Below are 20450 nucleotides of genomic sequence, written 5' to 3'. Positions count from 1 at the left end.
AGGACCCCCAGTGGATGCCTGACAGTGCAGATAGTACCAAACCCTATACATACTATGTTTTTTCCTATACATACATACTTATGTTAAAAGTTAATTTATAGATTAGGCACAGTAAGAGATTAACAATGGTAACCAATAATAACAGAATAATTATAACAGTATACTGTAATAAAAGTTATGTGAATGTGGTCTCTCTCTGTTTCTCTCAAAAAATCTTACTACATTGTGCTCACCCTTTTTCTTGTGTTGATGTGAGATGATAAAATGCCTGTGTGCTGAGGTGAAGTGAGGTGAATGACGTAGTGTCATCAGAAGGAGGAGCCCTGACGATGTTGATGGTTGGATGTCAGCTGCAGACGATGTTGATGGTTGGGGATCCCAGGTGGGATGGAGAGGGACAGTGTGAGGGGATTACTGGATCTGTACTACAACAGGCCAGAAGGGATTGGCCATTAAAGGTATATACCAACATGAACGTTCCTTTGAACACCTAGAAAATCATGAAGTAAATTTATATTTTGGTGTTGAAATAAAGTTGGTGAATGCATTTTGGAGTGCAAATGAGAGGCTTATATTAAAAACATACTGAGTAAATCATAAACACACACTGCATCATACAATACAATACTTTGGGCCGATAATTAAACTAATCTAGAGTTGTGTGGTTGCATAGAAAATGTTATGTTTTGTTCTTCACTAAAAATGAGTTGGAAGGTTGGTGGTGGTTCATGATACTAAGATACAGTTATAGATTTATTTTGGCTGATAGTCTAAATACTAAAATTTGTTGGTTTCGTTTTCCTACTTAAACAGTGCATAGGAATAAAGAACATCCAGTCTGATAGCTAATATTTGGATCAGGCAATACCAATATATTTTGGATGAGAAATCTTGAATGTTTGTCACCAGTTGTGGGTAGGGCCTTCAGAGTATGCTAAAATTTTGTTTGTTATTAAAGTTTTAAAATATCTGTCAGTCTCAAAAACTGTCGATGGTCCACTAACTTTTCCTTAATTTTGCCTTTTCTTTTTTCCTCTGGTTGTCTCCATTTTTCTTATGTCTTTCCCATGTTATCTGCCATGCATTATGAATTCTTTGAAAAAAGTCTCCCCTGAAAGCCACAAAAATGGTTGTTAAAATTTTATTCTGGTTACCCATCTCTTTTTTCTTAGTCTTTCTATGGTTTCTTTTTGGGCCAGTGTTACTTTCTCATGGCTGTCAAAATTTGTTTTTGGCAAAATTTCATGGAAACCACAAGTGAACATAGGATGTTGGCCAAACCATTATGATAGCAGTTTGGGTCTTTGTATTTCCCATAATACCTAAAATATAAGTGTATATAATAGGTATACAGTAAATAACCCATTCTTTGATTTGTTAATTGGTTTCAGATGATTACCTGTTGTTATTTTCTTTCAAAATCAGAGCCTGCCTAGCTCTTTATTACCTAGTCATCCATAAATTCCTTCAGCCCATGTTACTGAACCTCTGCCATGACCCAGTTTCTGTTCTAGGCACTAGCAGTTGAGCAGTGAACAAAGTCTTGCATTCGTGAAGTTTACATTTCCTAATCCAGCGAGTGCTTACTAAGAAAAATGAAGTTTCATATAATATTAGGACTGGAAATCTAACTTAGAAAGCAGTATATTACTTATGCATTTCAAAGCCAAATATGGAGTTTTCATGATATTCCTGGGCCATAAAAGATTATTTTTGTTGGTGGTGGGATTTCTTACCTCTTAAAACAAAATTCATTGAAGTTTATTGCTCTTCCTTCATCTATTTGAGCACTGTATTTGAGATTCTTAGACAACACTGAGAAAAGCAATGTAAGGGAGATGGCAGCCTTTGTCTATGGACAGTTTCTGTTGTGCTTTTTTGTCCAATCTTCACCCTATTTAAAATATTCACCATATTTTGAAAGTACACTCAAGTGTCATGAAGACCTTATATAAATAATTTTCACATTATCCATCCTGTGAGTCCCTTCTTATAGTGCTAATTATCAAGTACTGAAAATTACAAAATTTTTGAGGGCAAATACCTCCAAGGGAAGTCTTCATGTGATGTGGAACTGGGATTTTACATTATCTCATCTCTCTCCCTCAGAGTCAGCAAGCCGCTTGCAGACGATTTTGAATGAGATTCAGCCCCGAGATACTAATGATTATTTCAATCGAGCTAAAATTTTGAAAGAATGTGATAGCTTTGATTTGGAGGACTTGAGTGCCAGTGTACCGAATATTGATACTTCTGCAGAAATCAAAGGTATATATAAAATCAGTATTGTAGTCAGTATTTAAGCGACAAATAAAATGTGCAAAATGCTCTTTTTCTATAGTAAATCAGAGGCTGCAAATGTGTGTAGTACACTTCTAGAAAATAAAGTCTTTTTTGAGCTTATAAATGATTTATTTTGGGGAATGAGTTTATAGGACTTTACCAGAAAATGGTGTTCACCAGTGCAGTGTATAAGGTGCTTCAGCAAAAAGCCTTTCAGTGCTGAAACCTGTCTTGACAGCCAGGTGATGTAGGAACAGCGATGCACAGTGAACTTGGGTTTGGGGACCAGTCTGCTTCTCCCAGCACTATGGTTCGATGTTGTGAGAGTCCTCATAGTCAAACAGCCTTTTAAAGGAAACAAGTTTATGACTCAGAGAAATGTGAGCTGCTCTGTTGTACCAGGCCTCCAGAATTCAAATTCTTACTGTTTGTTTTCTCATTAGTTCTTTTATAATTTTCTATAATGCTGTAAAAAGTCATCAGAAGCAGTAATGTCTTATTGATTTATAACATTCTGCATTCTCCACTAGGTGGGGATATTGTCTTGTAAAAATTTCTCTTTATGATTTTTTTTTAATTACACAAAATAACACAAATGTACGCTTGTAATAGTTTCAAATAATACAGAGATAAATATGAATTAAAAACAAATTAATTTTGTTTTCTTTCATTTCCTTATTTCCTCCTCAATCCTACTTCATCCCTCTTTAGTGTACATCATTTCAGACCAATTTTATGTATTTAAGTGTATGTACATTTATCCTTTGAGTTTAGTGGCCTTTTAAAGGACAAATGGGATTACGTTAAAAAGGTTATTTTGTTAACTTACATTTTAAATTTAATAGTTTCTTTTGGATTTTTTTTTTAATGTCAGTACTAAAATATTTCTAAAGCTAGAAAAAGAGAGTAAGGATTCTTATAGGTAATTGACCATGGAATTTAAATATATTTTGAAAGAGAATTTGTATTTTCCTTTGAAAGGAAAGTCATATCCTATTCTTTTACTGACATAGCAGCCACCCTCACCAAAACAAATAATAAAATGTATTTATTATAGTCATATTTTATGGATGACTGAGAAGCAGGAAGAGTTTGTTTCATTAACTTGCAAAGGTTAGACTTCGGTTTTAGAATAATATTGTGTTTTATTTTTAAGTTTATTTTGAATATAGTATATTAAATAAAATACTGTGATTCCTGCCCATAACACATGCCCAACAAATGTTAGTTATTTTCTCCTGAATAAATATAGCATATGACAAATTGGTTTGTTCAAGCAGATTATTCTTGGGGAAATTATGAATAAGCTTGTTCTAAGAAACCTGGGATGTGAGTAATCAAGTGTCTAGTGTTGCAATCGTTTTTTTTTTTTTCTTTTTAAGGTAAAGAAGGAAAAACATGTGACGTAACTGCTCAGATGGTGCTGGTATGTTGTTGGAGAAGCATGAAGGAAGTCGCTTTACTCTTAGGCTCACTGTGCCAGCTTCTACCCATGCAGTCTGTGCCAGAATCTCCTGATGGATTATTGACAGTGGAACAGGTAGGGTAGCTGTTTATTCCACCTGGTATAATTTCTGGTCAAAGCATAAATCACAAACTTTTATTTAAAAGTTAAATAACTTAAAAAAATTTTTTTAATAACTTAAAAATTTTTTTAACATTTTTCTTGAATAAAATCTTACAGATGTCAACTGAAGAAAGTTCATTAAGTATAGGAATTGGATCTTGCAATCCATTTCCAAACTTTGGCATTTTTAGAAATGTTTTTATTTTTCTAAGTTATATAAATAATGATAGCTTTTACCTCACTTTTAATTTCAATATTAACATTTGAATTTTTATTTCTCCATTTAACACACACAAACTTAAAATTCAAATGTAAATGAACTTGTCTATTTAGTAAAACTCCACAAACCTCTTAAATTTTGCAAAGAAAAAAACATATATATTTTTTTTCTTTATATATTGGTTGATTATGGATCTCATGTTTCCCTCTACATTGATGATAAAGTTGTAGTTACTTTGGTTTTTTTGGCTGACTTTTATTTTAAGACCACAAAGTCAGTTCCATCTGGGACTGTTCAAGTGACTTGAGTGCAGTGTTTATAAGAAATTAGCTTACCACAAGCATTTCATTTGGAAATATTTTAGATTTATTAGATTTCTGTTTTTAATTGATTCCCTCTTCCTTTCCATATGGTTTCAACAAATCCATTTCCCACCATTTTCCAGCAAAGATACATAACACGTACTTTCATTTTTAACCTTTTTCAAATAAAGATAGTTTCTCCCGTAGGGTGTTATGACATTTAAGAACAAAACAAATATTGTAGTATGCTAATGCTGATTATTTCTGTAATAACCATGTGACCTGTTCCATGGAAATAACGCTAATATTTTTATTCTCACACTCTCTGTGGCTGATGTGTTTGCATCTGGTTAACAGCTGGGCTTGTGATGTTGCAAGGCTCTGAGACAGAACGGCAGAGGGGAACAGAACACTGCCGGCTTCATTACGTTCCTTACTCTCTTCCAAATCAAACAGGCGTTAGTGTCCTAGAGTTACTTGCAGTCCTTACTGGTGACTGGCTGGAGTGCCAGTGCCAACGTCTTTGCTGAGGAATCCAGCTATGATTAATGATTACTTCCCTGATGTTCACCATCTCATTAAGAAGTAAATATGGGCTAGAGCCCCTTGACTTCTCAACTTTTCAAGGACAAGTTAAAACATCTAGTGTTTTAGGTTTGCTGGCCAGTGTTTAAAAACAAAATTAAGGGAAACATATTTTACTTTTACTATAGCTGAGAAAGACCTGAAAGCTTCCTGTGAAAATCATTTCTCCCTGACACCTTTTACAGGGCACCCAAATCTTAGGAAGTTCTGTGGGATATCCAGGTTAAAATTGGGAATTAAGTTTTTTAAATTGGGAACTAATATAAAATAGATGTTTGTAAAACAATAACAAAGAGAGGCTCTTCTAAATCAAAGAACTCTTCTGACGACTGTTTTCTTGAATAAGAAATAGAATCCTGTTTTTCTGTAAAATATCCGTTTCCATTCTAATAAGGTCCAGTCATTTCTCCATGTCGCCATTCATGTGGTGACCCCACATATATATGTTTGAGAAGAAATTAATGACTGAGTGAGTGAACAAGAGTGTATGTGATAGCACTGTTATGATATTGAAACCCTGCCCTCCGTGGAAAACTTTAGTCTTGATCATGCTAAATTTTACTAAAAAAATTAAAATGCTCCTTAAAAAAATTTAATTTTTTTTACATTTTAAAAAATGTAGGGGCATTTAGTCAATGAAATCTAAAGATATCAAGAAATTAGTATTACATTACTAGAGAATTCCTGCTTTTAAACATATAATTTTGTTCCGTGAAATTCCTTTAAACTAAACATATTCCTATGTACTTAGTACTTTTAAGAGTTAAAAATATAAATGACAGAGAAGAATGCAGTCTGCATTGGAGTGCTGGGGCCACGCCTAGGGTCTACCTTCCTTCCCAGGGCATAGCCGCCCTGGCATCACTAGTTCTTCTGTGCACCTTGTGGCAAAGCTACAAATGTAAGCGTCAACAGTGTAGGTGAATGTGACCACAAGAGACCTGCAGAGGCAGTGAAGTGACTTACGGGCAGAACGCTCCGCATTGTTGGGGAGAATTGGGAACTTGGATTTCTTATTCCCAAGAATCATAAAAACTGTGATCTCCTTTTCTCTTAGTGGATGAAGGAAGTTGTTCTACAGAACCTGAAATACTGGTGTTCAGCCTGTTGCTTCTCTTGCTCTCCACTCACCCTTCACTATTGAAAAAGGAATAGGATTCTCCTGCCAATTTATATTTGAGGTCTCACATTTAGACGACGTAGAGGACTTCTCATGGAACTCAGCTCCTTTAAGCCCATCCTGATTTTACAGCCCTCTGTTAAAGGGGTGACAACTTCAATCCCCCATACATGAGTATAGTTTATACTAGACCAGCAGGTAGTGAGACTCCAATTTGGGGATTTTTGCTGCTGTACGAGGAGAGGAGCTGGTGCTCGCTTATAATTCTGAGTATTCAGTGCTGTATTCACATACTGTTCGAGCTGGAAGGCTCACAGAGATGATATTATCCAGCTCTCTTGCACAAGGGGAGACTGAAGCCCTTGGATGTTACCTGGTTTGCCCAAGATCACAAAGCTGGTTTGTGGCAGCTCTGGGACAGGAACCTGATTCTTCTGCTTCCCAGCCTGTATTCCGACATGACACAGTGCTGCCTTTGTTCTGAATGGCTCATTTAATTTTTCTTTAAATTTAATTTTCCCAGCTTCCCATAGCCAACCAGATTTTTGCAAGCAACAGGACAGTAAGGCAACTTGCTACTGAACTTTATAGCAAATGATCCATTCCCTTAGATGATTGCTTGTGAAGGAGTGTGTCCTCTGCGACTTCATCAAGAAGAAAATGTGTTCATTCAGAGGCATGTCTGACCCTTCTCCTGCGCTGTAATCACATTATGAAAGGTTCTTTCATAATGTCCCTGTCCAAGAGGCAGAGATAAAACCAGCTTTGAGGGATGTAAGTCGAGACCCTTAAAGAGTGAGCAGTGCATGCAACCTTATCTCACAAACTTCCTGACTGGTGTGTGTCTGGGTTTCAAGCTGGGTGCTTTGCTGATGCAGAGCTTTTGCTTGATACATTGTTGGTCCTCTTTCCATGGGATATCGGATACCCAGTACCTACTGATTTTTTAAAACTTCCTCCACCTGGACTATCAGTTCATATGTTTATATATTTCCCCTAATATTCCTAAAAAGAAGCTTTTGGGTAGATTTTTTTTTAATGTATCTGCTTTCCGCTTCCTAGGAATTATTGCCACAGAAATCACATGATTAAGAATAATTACCAACTATTAGAAATGAGCAATTTAAAAAACTCCTACTTTAGATTCTATTGTAATTTTCATGATGTACATGGCTAACTGGGTTTATATGTACCCTCAGTACCTTTTGTTACTGTTTTAGGTTTTTGTTAATGAACTATAAGTGGGATGTATGTTTATTAGCATTTGTCAGTCTTAAAGAAATTACCTTTTGTATTTTCTTTTACCAAAGTTTATTTTTTAGAAATTATGAGTAAGTATTCATTGAACTGTGCTGAGTGCAGGTTACCATTTTTAAGCTGTGAAGTGAAGTTGAGCATGTAATTACATCATTTAGTCAACTATTTATTGACTGCCTTACTACAAGGGTGTTGTGGGAATATTAAGAAATAGAATATGTGGTTCTCTGAGCTCAAAGGGCTTGGAAATGTAATAGGGGATACAAGACAAATTCATTTCAAAAAGTCAGACTAAAGGGCAACTGTTAAAATGTCACATGGTTAAGGATTTTCCAGAAAACAAAGAATAAACGTTCTGGTGGGAAGACGTCTGAATACCAGGAAACCATCATCTTTGTTATTATGTAGGAGGACAATGTTTGGGCTTTCACGAAATCCCAAGTGTTAGTAAGAAATCACTATAGTAGAGAATGTCCAGTTTAAAATGTTAATTATCTTACTGTAGTGTAAACTTTTATAAACTATTCCATTTAACCAAAGTGGAATTAGAAACTCCTGTTGACATTCCTAAGGTTGTGGCTGTGTCTTAAAGTAAAATTTAAATTAAGGTTTAGGGATTAAGTCTCACTACTTGATGACACAAAATGAAAACAAAAATTGACATTTAGCGATATTGATTGCTACACTCTGCCAGGTACTCTGCTAAATGCTTATTTGCATAATCTCATTTATTTCTCAGAATAATCCTGTGAAGTAGGTTCTAGTAGGTTTATCCCCATTTCACAGATGAGAGAACTCTGTTACTTATGTAATTAGCTTGTATTGGTAAGGAGGCTGAGTAGGGCTCTTGAACTCAGCCCTCTTGGCTCCAGAATCCCAGATCTTAACCAATGCACATGCTCTTTGTAGAAATGTCCCACCTGTATACTTGAATCTTTTTGGGCTTACTAACTTATAATGAGGGTAATTAGCTTTGATTTTTCTACTGTATTTCTCTCTACTATCTATATAAAGGACAAACAAAAAATATATTTACATTTGCCCTTTGTGGGTTTTATGCTCTAGGTGAGCATTTAGCTCCCCTGTTTAGTCTGTTGGTGAATTATAGGTGCCTAGAGACATAGCACGTAGCTGTCCTCCCCTGTGGAAATTTATACCCTGTAAATCCATAAAGCATGTTAATTTGCCTATAGAAGTAGGTTTTATGGAAGGTTAGAACCAGGATACACTAAACTTAAAAAGATAGTGATTAGAATTTCATTTTAAGAATAGAAATCTGTGCCCTTTTTTTTCATATTTACTTTAATTGCCTTTCAGAAATTCTGAGGTATATATTATTTATTAAGAAAATATTTTGTAAAGACATCATCCATGTTAAAAGAAAAGTTTTTATGAACTTTAAATAGGAGCTAGGTATCTAATAGATAGATTGAAAGGCAATCGAGTTGAATTTTCAGAGTAGTTTTTCATTTTTTAAATAAAATTTTGAAATTCTTTTTCTGATTCTACTGTTGTCATAAGTTTCTACAGGGTTAAATATGTTCCCTATAGTCTGATCATCCAAGGGGAGAGTGTCAGCATGGCCCCTGTTCCCTGTCCAGCTGCTCATGGACCACATTGCCCTGTTGACTCCTCCCACCCACTGTGATAGGGTACATCCTTACCTTGCAACCCTGTCTTCTTCCACTATTTTCTAGCATGAATCTTGAGGCCATTCAGCCAGGTCTGCTATCACTCTCCTGTATAGTCTGTGTTCATTCATGTAAAAAGACCCAGTGAAGTGTCTGACAGGTAGCAGCTACTTAATAAATGTTTGTTCATTTATTCTAGTATGCCAGCTTCTTCTCATGGTAATTACCCTTTTCTGTATTGGTTCACTCATGTATATCCTGTTTAAGGTCTGGCCATGAAGCTTTTTCTAATTCATTTCAATGCAAAAAGAGCTGTCATTTCTTAGTGCTGTTAAGCTTTGCTGTTAAGCTTCTGATGGGTACCATCCAGCATATTGGTTTTCTCTGAAAGCCTTTGGAGGACAAACATCTTGCTTTGTTCTTTGTCTACCCAGCGCTAAGCTGCTAAGCATTTGACAGGGTGCTAAAAAAGTACTTACTGTCTGATTAATAGAAATATACTCTCTTCAAAGGGAAAAATTTATATTAAGCCTGGGTGTTACCTAGGTGGGTTTGTTGGGAAATTAAGTGCAAAATGAAATGAGAAAAAATGGTCTACCTCTCACTTCTGTCTTTAGAATCTCATTCTGTTTTCTGAGGCCAGGATTATCTAGGGTTGAGGTCTACCCTTCAGAAGAGAGACCATCCACTGGTCTCATTCACCTCTGAGGTCTTTGATATTATTATATGCTTTTTGACTTAAGCCCCTTTGAAGAGAGTTAAGGTAAAGGAAGCAATGAAAATCTGATCTTTGTTTAAGAACTAGATTGTAAGTCCACAGAGAAGCACTTTACCAGTAACATTTCTGTTTTCCTGAAGTATGTTTTAATATCTGTAACATTAAAAAAAGATTAAGGATGTTAGAGAGACCCCATCTCTATGACTTCCTGTTTTTATTTTTTGTGCCTTAGTACACCTTTTTAGAAATCTTCTTTGGTTTCTCTAATAATAGAAATGATGGTCATAACAAGTTAGTTAACTGATGTTTCTTCTGGTCCTGTTTTGTAGCGTTATTGAGCTTCAGGTATGTCTTGGGGGTTAAATTCAGATTTTGTGCTTGATAATTCTGTTCAAAATATACTCTGAAATTACGTATTGAAGGTAAAATGATAAGGCTTACCCTGACTCTTGACTTTTGACGACTAGTAGTATGTAGCTTGTAAAAAAATATTAAAAATTAAGGATATCATCAGATCTTTACCTGAAAACTTTAGCTGAAGAACATGACATGGCACTCTTTGGGGATATTAAATTGTTAGAATTTTAAAACTTCTGTTATATCCTGCTTTTCTGGTTCTTTCTTGATCTCATATCTGATTCTTATTTCTCTAAATGTATCACCCATCTTTCTATAATCATATATATTTTGAGTTTAGAGTATGCCTTTAGCTTTCTTCTATTTGGAAATCCAGACAGAGGTCACATTGAACTGAATTGGTTTGTAAGTTAAGGGCCTGTGCTGAGCTTTTAGATTTATTAACTCATTTTAATACACAATCTGTGAGGCAAGTGCTATTATTATTCCCAATTTATAGATGAGACTGAAGCAGTTGCCCATGGTTACATGTTTAACTACTCTTTCTACTGTTTATCATCTCTGATGTGTGCAGAATACCAGTCACTGTGCTGAGGTAGAAGTTGTTTCTAGATAAGCCTATGTGAGCTATCTTGGGTTAGCTTGCTTTTTCACCATTCTGTGACCTGCTGGGGAGACCTGGATCAAGAGAGAGCCAGTTGTAGCTTTGGTCCTGAGTTTTATACAAAATCTGGATTCTCTAAAGCTTATCAGCTACCAAATCTTATGGTATAAATGTAGAATCAACCCAACCACTTTAACAGTTAATGTTATACAAAACTTCATCAGCAACTAATTGCAGTCATGTCTTCTTTAAAGTAGATTGTCATATTTGTTATTTGTTTAAACTTGCATGGAGAAAAGCAGCATGTATGAAAGCGATTGGGTAGCATTCTGGAAAACTCCATGGTTCTGACTCAAAATGAAGCCTGTCAATTTTCAGGAGGCCCTTTGCACTAAATCTTGTGTGGCCATTAATATTTGTATATCACTAAAAGGTAATTATTGGGAAGTATTGTTTAATGGGTTGGAGTTTCAGTTTGGGAAGATGAAAAAAATTCTGTAGATGGATGGTGTTTACCCAGTAAAGTGAATATACTGAATGCCACTGAACTGTACACTTAAAAATGGTTAAAATGGTAAATTTTATGTTATGTATATTTTAACCATAATAGAAAAAAAAATTTTTTGAAGTGGGGACTAAAAGGTAATTATTTCACGTAGGCCTAGGTGTGTAAGGGTTGTCACCTTGTGTGATTTGCTGTTGGTGTTGAATGATATGAGCTAACAAAGAGAACACAGCAAGATTTGTGAAGCTGGCATAGGGAGGCAGTTCTAGCCTAGCAGTTAAAGATGGCCAACTCTGGAGCCAGATGGCCTGGATGTACGTACTAGTTCTACCACCTGCTTGCTGTGTGACCTTGAATAAGTTACTTACCCTTTCTGGGCCTCATTTTTCCCAGTTGTAGAGTGGAGATAATAATAGTGCTTTTCTCATGGAATTATTGTGAGAATTAATTTCGATAGTATTACCTGTTACATAATAGGTGCTAAAATATTACCTGTTACATAATAGGTGCTAAATGGATGGGCATCGAGACCTGAGTTCTAAATGATGTTACTGACATAAATACATCTGTCAGTGTAAACATAAATGGCATATTTATTTTTGATTTTGTTTTGAAGGTAAAAGAAATAGGAGATTACTTTAAACAGCACCTTTTACAGTCCAGGCACAGAGGAGCATTTGAACTGGCTTACACTGGCTTTGTGAAACTCACCGAAATCCTAAACAGGTAAAACAAAGCAAATATCCCTTTAATTTTAAAAAGATTAAATGTACAAACCATGTGCTCGAAGTAGAATTTAGTTGTGTCTTTTGATGTTTAAAAGAATAGGACTTAGTTGGCTTCAAAACTCTTGGAAGAAATTGTTTTCTTAGGTTTCATTGTATGATTTACTGCAGATGATGGAGTGAAATGTCCAAACCGAGTCGCTCTCTCATTGAAAGGTGATTTGACACAAACTCAAAGATTTTGCTAAAAATAGATTTGAAGTTACCGTTTATCTTCATTGAATGAAATGACTGTTTTGTCTGTTTGAAAATTACTTGGCTTGTGGAATAAAATAAGCCCTCCAGTTTTTTGGATTTGTGTATATTACAGACAGAGAAACACTTAAGGATTTTGTGTTTTTCTTCGTAATTTTATCTTATAGAAAATTTAAAAGAACAGTAAATAGACCAAAAAATATAAAGGACTTTTCCCCCTTACTTGGAAAAATACTTAAGTAGATTTAGTACATTTAGCCAAATGTTTTTTTTTTTTGACATTATAGGTGCTGATAATTTCATTCATTCATATAATAGATTTCCTCCAAAGAGCTTGTGAGGAAACCTTAAATTACTTAATGACTAAGTGTTCATGGCAAGTGTTCTCTAAATAAAAGGTAGTATTTTCCAGGAAAACATTTCCATTGCCTGGAAACTTTTTGAAATGAAGCAGAGTTCTGCCAGCCTTGTAGCCTTAGCAAACATTTTATTTTGGGCCGTTAAGACACCTACTCCTTGAATATTTTTGAAGCATTTTTTTCACACTCCTGGTAAAACATTTATAAAACATTTTGGCAGTTATGGGCTGTACAGAATATCTTTAAATGATACATTAAAAAATGTCCTTGACATTAAACTGCTGATCTTGAAAATATTTTGTTGTCTTTGCAGCTCTTTCTTTCCAGTGTAGACATGACTTAAGAATATTTTTTTCTCACAAAACAACACACTTCCCTCCCTTCAAATCAACTAACAAATATATATATTGAACACTAGCTGTGTGCTTAGTACTGTGCTTGGCTTGGAGGATATAATACTTCTTTATGAGACAAGGTTCCTGTTCTCAAAGAGCATATGGTTTAGTTGGGGAAATAAGCAGGGATGAAATTCAAAATATTTAACAAATGGTACATCATGGGCACTGACTGGTCAGAATAGACACTGGCTGTAAGCACCCAAGATCACTGTCTATGTGGATGTGTGTGAGCTGAATACCAGCCTGGAGAGTGAGACCAAGACACTTGAACAAGATGAGCCAGTGTAATTGTCAAAATTTGGGTGAAATTTACAAATTCTGTAGGCATAGCAGAGAGAAAGCAACAAAGAAAGGCTGGGAGGGCTTATTGGAGGAGGTGGAATTTGTGCTAATGCATGAGTAAGGTTTAAGTAGATAGGAGGAGAAAGGAGGAGACTTATGAGTAAATGTTCAGAGGCTAGAACCAGCATGGCATATTGTTAGGTGAGTAAATGAGCCAGCCTGATTGTTGTGGTGGTGCTGCTGGTGGTAGAGTTACTAGGCAATATCATACATTTGGATAGATGGAGGTCAAATTATGGATACCTAGAAAGCAGATTTGCTGTAGTAGGGATGGAGAGAGGGATTGAACATTTTCGACCTGAAATAGATCATAGGAGGCATGTAGAATGGAGAAATAGCAATAATCTATGACACGAGGTCTTAGTTCTACTTACATCCATTCTGTTTATTGGCAATGAGATTGTACGAAAATTACTGTCCTCAGCCTCTGATTTCTTCATCTATAAAGTAAGGAAAAGAATATTTGCCCTGTTGACAGATCTCTCTGGCTTTTGTTATGTGGATCAAGTAAAATACCTATGTATGAAGACCCTTTTGCATTATTAAACTTTCTACAAATGTAAAACATTATGAGATTGATGTTGGTTATGGTGCTGGTGCATCAATGTAGTTTTTCATTTGGAAGTGTTAGGTTAGATAGATTGTAGTGACAGATAGTAGTGAGAAGAGACTGGCATCGGCTCTAACAATCTAGAGCTGAGGTGATGAGAGCTTCCTCTGAGTCAGTGGCTCTGGGAATGGAGGGAAAGAAGTGGCATCTCAATTAATATTTATCCCCACATAGTAACAACTCTACACATGACGTTTTGAATGCTTAGAAGAGAAGCTGTGGACATCTCTTATTTCATGGTTTGATGTGTCAAGAATTAGGGCAGTGCATAGCTGGGTGATTCTTCTCCTCGGGGTGTTTATCGAACTCAATTGCTGGTGTTCAGCTGACAGATGAACTGGTCAGGAGGGTCCAAGACAGCTTTATTCACATTATGGCACCTTGGTTGGATGGCTAGAAGATAGGGCCTAGTTGGGACTGCATGTGGCCTCTCAGCATGGCAGTCTTGGGGTAGCTGAAATTCTTATATGGCAGCTGGCTTCCTTCAGAGAGACTGTTCCAAGAGAACCGGGCAGAAGCTTCATGGTGTTTTCTGACCTAGCCTTGGAAGTCTCATGGCATTGCTTCAGTCACATTGTTTTGGTTCTAAATGAGTCTTAAGGCCAGTCGGATTCAAGGGGAGAGGAATTAAACTTCACCATTTGATGGTAAAGTGGCAAGATTGTATTGTAGAAATACGTGTGGGATGGGAGATATAATGGTGGCCATCTTTGAAGAATGCAATCTGCCACATGAAGTAAACTGAATGTGTGTGATAGAGGTCCCCAGGGAGTCCACGACTGTTCCTGTGGTTTAATTTTTGGTGACCAGAAAAGTGGGATTGATGTTACCACAGGCAAGGAGACTGAAAGAGGAGATTACTTTGATAATGATGAATACATTTGTTCTGTATGTGTTGAGTGTGACATGATGGTGGCATATCCTGGTGGAAATATTTAAGTCAGAACTGGGAGATAGGGGATTAGTTTGGGTGCTATTGCAGAAACAGAGATGTAGATTTATACCATCTTCATAAATATCATAGCTAGTAGGATTGTAGTCTTTAGGGAAGAACTTAAAAGGAGAAAAGAGCAGAGGACCAAGGACAGAGGCTTTTGAACAACTGTACTTTGTAGTTGAAAGTACAGTTGAAGGCATTCCAAATAAACGGAGTGGAGAGATGAGGCAAGGCCCAGTGCCTGGTATCTCAGCCACTCCTAATCTGCTGTAAAGATCTCCTCATGGCTGTCACTATTGGCTTTTTTTTTTTTTTTTTTTTTTGCGGTATGCGGGCCTCTCACTGTTGTGGCCTCCCCCGCTGCGGAGCACAGGCTCCGGACGCGCAGGCTCCGGACGCGCAGGCTCAGCGGCCATGGCCCACGGGCCCAGCCGCTCCGCGGCATATGGGATCCTCCCAGACCGGGGCACGAACCCGTATCCCCTGCATCGGCAGGCGGACTCTCAACCACTTGCGGCACCAGGGAGGCCCTTAACTTTTTTTTTTTTTTTTTTCACTATTGGCTTTTAACCAACCTGTTATGAGTTCCCAACTGTTGCTTCCAAACCAAGTGGTTCTTGATCCCTTTGGAGACATTTCAGATCTCCTGAACAGAATGTTTTAGGGAGAACATCTTTGCAGTATGTGTGGCTTCCTTTTGTTTGGTTTTTATTTTTAAAAGCAAATGTATTTCTTTTGGATCCTTCTGAAAGCTTTTAAGTTATGAAAAATTTATTTAGGCATACAGTGCTTTAAAGTTTGCAGAAAGAAATCTGGGCTTTCAGGAAAATCCACTGAAATGGAGGCCAACTGCCGGCCACCTCTTGAACTACAGCTGTGTTAAGGAAGCAAGCACTTAAAGAGATTAATGTGTAAATAACTGAAGAGTTAAACATGAGCCACATTGTTTGAATTGGTGTTTAACAGGGTTATTCAGAATGTCTTCAAATGTAAATTGACTTCACTATTAAACAATCATCTAAGAATAAATAGGAATGGGAGACACTATTCTTTTTTCTGGGAATTTTTTGAAAGCAACACTTGCGTGCGCGCGCACACGCGCACACACACAATATGTTGAGTTAATCTTCTAGAATCTGATTTCTCATATGGTCCTTTCTATTTAGAATTTGATGAAATATTCATGCACTCTTTAAAAAACATAATCACCTGCCTATGCATAATTACCTGCTTAAGCACTTGATTAGAGTGGTTAAATACATTAAAGTTATCACTGTAAATTCAGGTTTCTGATGAAATTCATATTTGCTTATTTACACTCTATAATCTTAGTATTTTAAGTTATTCTTTCAGTGATAATAAGCAGAATTCTAAACTAGGGTGCCAAGCAGGGAATCTAGTTTTCATTTGTTCAGCCATAAATTAAAAGCTTAACTCTAAGGGGATTAAGTTGTTGTCTACAATTCTAAATCTAGAAGGGAGGTTCATGAGTACCTGATATTGTCTTACTCTTCATTTTTTTGAATTGCTCTGCTTATTGAAATGTAGCTTAACCTATGAATATTTACTGCACTAATTACAATCATTCTCACATTGTTGGCCTGAAAAAATGAACTGCTGACATTTAGCAATTTTTGTCATAAAATGCTACTACTGACTCATGGACGTCAACAATTATGGTGGACAGAAGTAATTTAAATATGTATTACAACTTTCATCAGTTAATTATAGCTACTACAATTCAAATTCAACAGAAGACTTCTTAGGAACCTTTGAAATATAGTAATGAAAAAATAATTTCACTCTACTGGAGAATGAAAGACCAAGTTTCTAAAGAATATGCAGTTGAGCAAGAAATAAATGTAGAATGTAATGTATGAGGTTTGGGGAAAAAGTCATTCAACTCTAAATAAAAAATATATAATCTTGTTTAAGCCTTTATTTTCATCTCTTTTGGCAGATGTGTCTAGGACAGTTTTTATTTCTGAGTATCCTATGATTTTTATTTGAAATATTAATAATTAAAGAATAAGTGATCATCCACTCTGGGAAGCCATATTAATACTTTACATAGAGAAAAAAATCCTTTAATTTTCCTATTTCTATAGTGGATTAAAAGGATTTGGGGATAAATAAATTAAATAAACAAATTAAAGAAAAAACTTAGGTCTTAACTCCAATTCTCCCCACCCCTTCCAACTTACAGTGGTTCAGATCTATCTTGCTTTTAAAAAAAAAAAAAAAAAAAAAGGATTTGGGGAAAACTAGAATGTCAATGATTTTTTTTCTTTTAAATTTATTTTTTAGAATGTCTTAATGTTTAAAATCTAAAACTTTGTGTCTTTGGTTTGTGACCCTTGGATTTTTATTTTTAAGCCCACTCTGGAACTTTGAATAATCATTTTTAAAGTTCTCATAATAATACTGAGTCTTTTTAGCCTCAATAATGAAGGAATCTTGTTCTTAGTGAGTAACTTCTGTCTCAGCTTTGTTAGTAAAGTCCCAGAGTTTTTTTTTGTTGTTGTTTGTTTATTTTTTTGTGGTATGTGGGCCTCTCACTGTTGTGGCCTCTCCCATTGCGGAGCACAGGCTCCTGGACGCGCAGGCTCAGCGGCCATGGCTCATGGGCCCAGCCACTCCGCGGCACGTGGGATCCCCCTGGACCGGGCACGAACCCGCGTCCCTTGCATCAGCAGGCGGACTCTCAACCACTGCGCCACCAGGGAAGCCCCCAGAGTTTTTTTTTTTTTTTTTTTTTTTTTTTGCGGTATGTGGGCCTCTCACTGTTGTGGCCTCTCCCGTTGCGGAGCACAGGCTCCGGATGCGCAGGCCCAGAGGCCATGGCTCACGGGCCCAGCCGCTCCGCGGCATATGGGATCCTCCCAGACCGGGGCACGAACCCGTATCCCCTGCATCGGCAGGCGGACTCTCAACCACTGCGCCACCAGGGAGGCCCCCCCAGAGTTTTTAATATTAATTTTTTCCTCCTTGATCTCAGGCAGTGGTTGTATTAAATATTAAGAGAACCAACAATTTGTTACATCCTTCTAACCACTTCTTTTAATCCACTGTATCTTTCCCTTCCCCCCATGGCTTTCTGATTGGTAATTCAATTTATATTTGGTCATCGTTACTATTGCCTGTGCCTGCAGCTGAGCCTTCAAAATAGCCCCCTGATGTTTTAGCCTGCAGTAAACTTCAGCAATATTTGATGGTGGTGAGGGAGGTTAAGATGGCTTCTGTTGATATGTAGCTTTCTCACTGGATCTCATTTGGGCAAATCGTTTTTCAGGCTTAAAATTTCTCTATGCTTCAGGGCTATGTTCCCTGTTTTTAAAATGTGCATGTACATGCACACAACCTTCCTGCACATCTGTCCCTGTTTAGTTTAATTGAAATAATAAACACGAACCTTGAAATAATAAACACAATACTTGACCAAAGAATGAATGGAGTGGGGAATTTAGCTTATGAAATAATAGGAGCTTGGAAAAAAATCTCTAAGTTAGGAAAAATAACAATACTGAAAGAGTCTGAGGAAATGAAGGTAACATTTCTCAATTAACAATCGTAATACAACTAATCAGAATTCAACAAAAAATAGCTCTGTGTTACCATCCTTAGGTGGATGGATGAAGCCATTGGAGAGCCACTCTGTAGTCAGGGAACCTGATTTATTGGCACAAAATAGTCTAATGACCAATTAGTTGGGTATACAGCATATGTAATTTGATTTCAGTCTGGGTTTTATGCTTATCTTAGAATACTTACCCACTACCAGTGAGATAGCTTTGTGGATAGAAATTGGACTAATCTGTTTATAGAACAATAATTCGCTTCAGTGATCTTCTCAAGACAACACAAAGACACACCAGCCATGGACTGGCCTGTTCATTTCTGTTACTTTTGGTAGGGACTCAAGCTATAGCACTTAGCATAGAAAAACCAAGCCAAACAAACAAATACAAAAAAAACAACACCTCCCGCCTCTTTCCTGTCAGCCCCCCCTTTTTTTTAATGTTTACTATTTCTTTCTTTCAATAAATTTTATTTATTTATTTATTTTTGGCTGTGTTGGGTCTTCTTTGCTGCACGCGGGCTTTCTCTAATTGCGGCGAGCGGGGGCTGCTCTTCGTTGCGGTGCGTGGGCTTCTCATTGCGGTGGCTTCTCTTGTTGCGGAGCACGGGCTCTAAGCGCACGGGCTTCAGTAGTTGTGGCTCACAGGCTCTAGAGCACAGGCTCAGTAGTTGTGGCGCACGGGCTTAGTTGCTCCACAGCATGTGGGATCTTCCCGGACCAGGGCTCAAACCCGTGTCCCCTGCATTGGCAGGTGGATTCTTAACCACTGGGCCACCAGGGAAGCCCCTAATGTCTACTGTTTCTTGACTGTGAAGAACAGGAACATCAGAGTGGTCTGATCCTCCCACACCCCCATCCTTAACCACTGCCTCCCTCCAAGTGTAGAGAAAAGAATATTGAGGTACCAGTTAGAACTGAGTTCTACCTACCAGCTCTGTTGATACTAGGAAAACCATGTAAATCTCTCTGGGCTGCTGTGTCCTCTTTGATAAAATAAGAGAATCCAGCTTTCTAAAGGCCTTTTTAAATTCTGAGCATTCTACTCATGGTACAATACTGCTTTCTAGTTTCTGATTGGAAAAGCCTGGGGATTTCGGGTATGAAAGATGGAGGGAACTTGGATACATTTTTAGTAAACTTCCTTTAGAACTGGTAAACTGATCTCTTGGGAGACTTTTATGGGTTAATAACATTTAGTGAGGCTTGCTTATGAAGAACCTTGAATCCCTTGTAAGAAAGTTCCAATTTTTATGATGTACTCAGAGACTAAGGACACTGTATATTTTGTATTAATTTGACATGGGAGTGAAATAAAACAAAAGAGCCTTCGGACAAAGAGGATGTCTGCTCTTCTAGTGGAGAGGCACTCGCTAACCCAAGCAGGCTTGGAATTCCCCACGGCTGGGGCTGTTGAGTGCATGGAGCTGGCACAGCCAATCATGGACTGTTTCACTCAGGGACCTTGCCCTTTTCCTTGCTGCCCCCTGGATTGTGTGATGAGGAACCAAAACAAACAGCTAGAGTTTGTTGCATTGTTCTTGGGAGCTGTGCATGGTTCCATTTTTACCTTTCAATTCCTTCATTATCATAAACACCAGCAACTCTGGAGTTTTGAAATCACTTCCTTGTGAAGTAATCTTTCCTTGCTGGGGAGTAGACAGAAGGTTCATTGAACAGTCAGAACTCTAGGTTAGGCTATTATTGTGTTTTTCTAGGCACAGTGACTTCACCATTGAGGAGCCTTACAGTTTTTAGCCCTTCTTTTCTACACCTGGTTTTTCAATCATGTGCCTAACAGAAGGACAGCTAATAGGCAGCAGCTGGCATCAACACTAGTGGGTCCTTATTTATTTATTCAGCAAGCGATTTCTTGAACATCTTCTATGTGCCTGTGTTAGAAACACTCTGACCATTGAGAGTACAATGTGGTATGCCAGAGTTGCTGTGAACCTAGAGACATATGTTAGGATCTAAATTTGAAACGTTTAACTCAGTAGAACTAAGAGAGGCATGTGAAGACCTGAACAAGGGACTGCAGCTTGTGTGAGGCCATGATGAGGTGTTTTGGGGACAGTCACATCAGGAGCTTTGGGTA

General features: G+C 37.2%; 1 protein-coding gene across 4 annotated transcripts in view; it reads left to right on the top strand.

Moving 5' to 3' along the window:
- The window catches only part of THADA (THADA armadillo repeat containing), a 312101-nt gene that overhangs the window by 52610 nt on the left and 239041 nt on the right, over positions 1–20450 (top strand). For all 4 annotated transcript variants that reach the window (XM_060116779.1, XM_060116777.1, XM_060116778.1 and 1 more), the window contains exons 20-22: positions 2110–2268; positions 3666–3823; positions 11766–11875. In XM_060116779.1, the coding sequence (XP_059972762.1) occupies positions 2110–2268; positions 3666–3823; positions 11766–11875 (427 nt within the window). The remainder of the gene's footprint in view (positions 1–2109; positions 2269–3665; positions 3824–11765; positions 11876–20450) is intronic.

Source organism: Mesoplodon densirostris, chromosome 14 (genome assembly GCF_025265405.1).
Source record: "Mesoplodon densirostris isolate mMesDen1 chromosome 14, mMesDen1 primary haplotype, whole genome shotgun sequence".
Lineage (NCBI taxonomy): Eukaryota > Metazoa > Chordata > Mammalia > Artiodactyla > Ziphiidae > Mesoplodon > Mesoplodon densirostris.
The sequence above is the reverse complement of the archived record's forward strand: the minus strand, read 5'-3'. Positions and strand labels throughout refer to the sequence as shown.